This window comes from Lactuca saligna, chromosome 4 (assembly GCF_052625555.1).
Source record: "Lactuca saligna cultivar CGN05327 chromosome 4, ASM5262555v1, whole genome shotgun sequence".
Classification (NCBI taxonomy): Eukaryota; Viridiplantae; Streptophyta; class Magnoliopsida; order Asterales; family Asteraceae; genus Lactuca; species Lactuca saligna.
The window spans coordinates 274,388,641-274,393,842 of NC_136420.1; the positions used below are offsets into that span (position 1 = coordinate 274,388,641).

A 5,202-nucleotide genomic window follows, 5' to 3' on the forward strand; every position below is an offset into this window, starting at 1 on the left:
TGGTGAATGAGGGTAAAAGGAGGAAAGGACAACATAGAGGAAAATGGGAGGATGGTGTGAGGATACACGTGGAGTAGCTTGCTTTCCAAGCACATTACCTTAGATAAGAGGATGTGTACACTATGCATCAAGGTAGATGGTTAACATCGCCTTTTTCTGCGTTTTATTTATTGTGATGTACTGTTAATACAAACTTCTTGCATATACGATTGTATCTAAAATTTTCCATGTATTGTTTTGCTAATCATATTGACTTACTCCCCTTTCTTCTGTCCCATTTTAAAAGTTCTCAACCCATGTGCTCAAAATCTAATTCCCTTATGTTTATGACTTGCAGCTAACTTGGATTTTCTGTCCATTGTTTACATATTCTACAAGTATTGGGTTTATATGCAAGAGATAATCCAACTTACATAGTTTCTCTACTAAATAACTGTCGATATCTACCATCCATAATTAGACAAATCAAGTTATTAAGGTCTAAGTGTTGATAGAAGTTTAGCTTATATCACCCTTAATGCAAATCTGACTAGTTTCTTTATTCGAGTTACCCAACGAATATGAAAATTTAAAGAATCATTGTAATTAATTTTGTTTTCTAATGATAAAATATACAAATATCAGAACGAGCATTTAGATTGATGAATGTCATACCACACCATACCACACCATACAACAATATTGAATTGTTTTGTCATTGTAACTTTATTTTTCCTTCACCACACAAAAGAGGTTGATGTCATATCACACTTTACAATACTTTTTTCATTGTTTTTCTTTTTTTAATTGAATAAAACATAATTATATAAAACTAATAAAAGGAACATAATTCATTAATTACGAAATACATACTAAATTTAAAAGATAAAAAAAAACATAATTACAACATAGTAAACTAGTACATGACGTCTAATCATTCGAACCAACGTGTGAATTTTTCCGCGTACACTGCATTATAGCCAAAGTAGTCGTTCATAAGTTGGTTGTGTTCAGCATCACGATTTCTCCGTAAAGAGAATTTCTTGTTTTTAGGCGCAAACTTTTCCCTTCATTTTCTTATAAATAAGCAAGTGTATGCACATGACGTCCCCGATAAACTCCGTTTCCCTTAACACCAACATATCTAATGAAGTTAACGAAGATGAAGACATTTTGATATAAAGTTATCGTAAACCATATATATAGTTTTTGTTGTTTGTTTTGTGACTTAAAATAAGAAAAATAAGGTAAATTTATAGAAAATTTTAATAAAAAAAAATTGGAAACATAATCGCTGATGGCTTGAAGCCAATGGTCCATTCCAACGTTCAAAAGAACAAAAAAAACATATGTTGAAACTATAACGTGCAACATACTTACCACGGTGGAACAAGGTGGATCGGTGTGAGTTTACTGCATATCGCGGTGAAAAGTCACATACCGCGGTGTGTGGCATTAGGTGCACGGATGGGTCTTAGAGCGTTTCCAACCACAAAAACCAAAATAGTGATTATTAACATCAAAATAGTGTTTGAGTTCCAATCAACCTCTAAAATAGTGGGTTTAAAGGCCTTCCTATTTGACTTTTATATTTGGTGTTAAAATAAACCAACACAAAAATGGTGTTAAATTTGAAAGTTGGTTAAAATAAACCAACACAAAAATGGTGCTAAATTTGAAGGTTGGTTCGAATATTCTTACCCTCCAAAACACAAAAATAATTTAATCATACGATGGTAACATTTGTAACTTTTAGTGATATTTTATAAAATACAAAAGTTATAGGGGCCTATCGGTAATATATCAAATTCTGATTCAAAAGGAAACGAGGAATAATTAACTAAGCACATTGTTCCATTTACCCCAACCAAACATACCGCCTTCCTAATCGGAGATCGATCTAAATCGATCGGAAATAATCTCCGATCGCCATTTTCTCTCACTCCGCCGGATAACCACATGCGAACCCAAATGAAGCTCCCTCTTTTTTATCAAATCTTATCATATCTTATTATCGGCATTATAGTGCCAGCTGATGTAACTCTCGGGATAAGGTTTCCAAATCCGATTTCTCAGGTCAGTGGAGATCCTCCCGATGAGCTTCTCAAGACAGCGGTTTTCGCTCTAGGAAGCTTCTGGAGGTCGGAATCCGTTTTCGGTTGCTTAGATGGAGTTGTGAGAACCACCGTTGGTTACGCCGGTGGATCCAAATCCAATCCCGAATACCGAAGCTTAGGTGATCACGCCGAGTCCGTACATGTATGTATATTTTGCTACCTTTGTCATCAGTATCGTTTACATTTCCAATTTATTTTACAGTTGACCTCAAGTTAATTTCGGAATTCCATGCCTAATTCTACGTCTCTATGATAAAATTCTTGTAATTACCTTTAGCTTGATTATGAGAATTCCAATTTGATTTGTGATGATGATGTATTAGGGGACATAGTTTATAGCTTCTCATAGGCCACCCTTGCTTAACCTAATCGTTTGCTTGTGGAACAAAGAAATTGGAGTGTTTATTTAGGTCTGACATTAACAAGGCCCCATTTCTTCTATTAACAATGCTTCTATAAAGATTGATATATAATAACTACAACAAATGATTAGTTTGTATAAACTTAAGAATTTTGGTTTGATTCATGTACCTCTTTAGTGATATATAAAGATTAAAGAACCATCTTCATTGTGTTCATCAAATGGTTCATAATGTTTATCTGTTAGAATGTTGATCTTGATAATATAATACAAATCTTGAGACAATTTATTGTAAATGTTTTAAGGGAAGTTGCATCATGGTCTTCCATGAACTCTCTGCAGATTGAATATGATCCTCGGGTGATTAATTTCAGGCAACTTTTGGAGGTCTTCTGGTCTAGCCATGACTCTAGGCAAGTCTTTGGTCAAGGTCCTGATGTTGGCAACCAATACAGGTGTGACCATATTGCCCTTGTAATTTCTTTCATTTATCTGTGTATTATCAAATCCCCCTTTCACTTCAAAATATCTACCCAATTATAGCATTATGTTTTCAATTTCTTTTTTCTGTTTATTAGTAGAATTCCAACTTCTCAAATGTTATTAAACAGGTCTATTATTTTTGTTAATGGAACTGAGGAGTCAAGATTGGCTGTAGTGAGCAAAGAGAGAGAGCAAACTAAGTCAAGGGGTAGTATTGTAACTACACAAATTCAACAACTTGAAAACTTTTATCCTGCAGAACCTGAACACCAGGTTTGTTTTTCATTGATTCAATTCTAGATTAAGTTAAATTTATTCATGCAACATCACACTTTCTTTTTTAGAAATAAAAAAAAAATACAAAATAATTATGTTTGTTGATTTGTGTTTTGTAATTTATTACATATGTGATGGATTAATGATAGTTAATCACACATGTGAGTTCCTCATAGAGTGGATGATAGAAAATGGAATTGAATTCCAAATTATAAATTGAATTACTTTTAGATTTTGTATTTATAATTCAATATCAGTTTGTAAACATATAAATTTTTTTCTTCTTTTTATCTATTTCAATATAAATAATAAGGACACGATGTTAATCCCATAAAAGACCTTATATTTTGTGTTTTTTTCAGATTAAACCTCAACTTTATTTTTTTCATGAAAAAGACCTTGCATTTTTTAATTTTTTCCATTCCTGCCCTTTTGGTCATTTTTCTATAAAAAAAAAGGAAATCTCTAAAAAGTCCCAATATTTTGGGTCATTTTGCGGTTTAATACTAACATTTATTTTTTGAACAGAAAAGTCCTGATTCTCTAATTTTATATGATACTCTGTCATTTTATGTTGAAAAAAAATAAGGACTTTTTCGTTAATTTGGATAAAATATAAAATCATTGGGACTTTTCTTTTCAATGAATAAAAATCAGGATTAAACCGTATACTAACCCACAATATCGAGACTTTATCGGAGATTTCCCTAATTTTTTTTTTTTTAAATATAGAGTAAATTACATGAATGGTCCCTATGGTTTGGGGTAATTTGTGTGTTTGGTCCCTAACTTATTTTTTTATTTTGGAAGGTCCTTGCTATTTGTTTTTGTTACACGTTTGGTCCCTATCTTACCTAAAAAGACTATTATTTAAATAGGGAAAAGTGGTGGGGTAGGTAAGGTAAGGTGAGGGTGGGTGGGGTTGGGGTGTTTTATTTAAATAAATTAAAAAATCAAGGGCAAAATAGTTTTTTTAGGTAAGACAAGGACCAAGCGCGTAACAAAAACAAACAGTAGGGATCTTCCGAGTTAAAAAATTAAGTTAGGGACATAACACAGAAATTACCCTAAACCATAGGGACCATTCGTGTAATTTACTCTAAAATATAAGAGTTTTTTCAGAATAAACTAAAAAAGTTGAGGACTTATTTGGAAACATTTAGAAAGTTAAGGTTTTTTTCCTTAAAAAAAAATACAATGTTGAGGGCTTTTCTGAAAAAATGAAAAAATACATGGTTTTTTTCATAAAAAAATTAAAGATGAGGTTTAATCCGGAAAAAACACAAACCATAAGGTTAAATAACATGGGAGAATAAGTAAAATCCATCAAACATAGAATTTGAAGGATTTGGATTCTGTCTTTGACTTACGTTGACTCTTGCAAAAATCTGATTCTGTATTTGACTTGCGTTGACCTTTTCAGAAATTTGAGCTAAAAAGAAACCCATTCCTTGTTCAAGTGATTGGAAATTTGGTGGAAGAAGAATTGGAGAAATCAAGATTGGCGGCAAAGCTAAACGGGTATGCAGCAGAGTTATGTCCACCGAGAATCCAAACCCGAATTGATGGAAAACTAAATGAAATTATCAGAAAAGGGTGGCCCATTTTAACACAAGTGTAGTACCTATTATAATAATATTTTCTATTTTTTTTTTTAACTACTTGAGTTCATATTTTGGAGGGTTTTTTATATTCTTGTATTTCGACAAAAGAATTGAAATTTGTCTAGGAAATTGGAAGTAACTTATTATTCTAAAATACGGTGTTGGATAGGGGTTGGATTTTTGAAAAATGGATTATGTATTATTTTCTTTAGGGGATTTTTATCTGGTTGGTTGTTATTATCGGGTCGGGTTTTGGAGTTGGATTAGAAAGAAAAAAAAAACGATTTTTTTTACATACAAAAATGGCGATTTTACCTCTTACTACCAAAACTTAGTATAAATAGGTGTTGGTTGTATCGGTTTCGACATGGTGGAAATAATT

At 32.1% G+C, this 5,202-nt stretch overlaps 1 protein-coding gene across 1 annotated transcript; it reads left to right on the plus strand.

Moving 5' to 3' along the window:
• Window positions 1–1,811: 1,811 nt before the first annotated feature.
• On the plus strand, window positions 1,812–4,974 carry LOC145043642 (peptide methionine sulfoxide reductase A5-like). The gene is made up of 4 exons (XM_078992357.1): window positions 1,812–2,238; window positions 2,800–2,912; window positions 3,069–3,213; window positions 4,640–4,974. The coding sequence occupies exons 1-4, from the start codon at window positions 1,939–1,941 to the stop codon at window positions 4,835–4,837; spliced, it is 756 nt and encodes a 251-aa protein (XP_078848483.1). The 5' UTR covers window positions 1,812–1,938; the 3' UTR covers window positions 4,838–4,974.
• Window positions 4,975–5,202: the final 228 nt, after the last annotated feature.

Bases quoted from the DNA above. Each gene is read 5' to 3' on its own strand.
- LOC145043642 (XM_078992357.1), top strand. From the start codon at position 1,939: ATGCGAACCCAAATGAAGCTCCCTCTTTTTTATCAAATCTTATCATAT. The intron at 2,239-2,799 runs GTATGTATATTT...AACTCTCTGCAG, and splicing joins ATCACGCCGAGTCCGTACAT to ATTGAATATGATCCTCGGGT. The intron at 3,214-4,639 runs GTTTGTTTTTCA...TGACCTTTTCAG, and splicing joins CTGCAGAACCTGAACACCAG to AAATTTGAGCTAAAAAGAAA.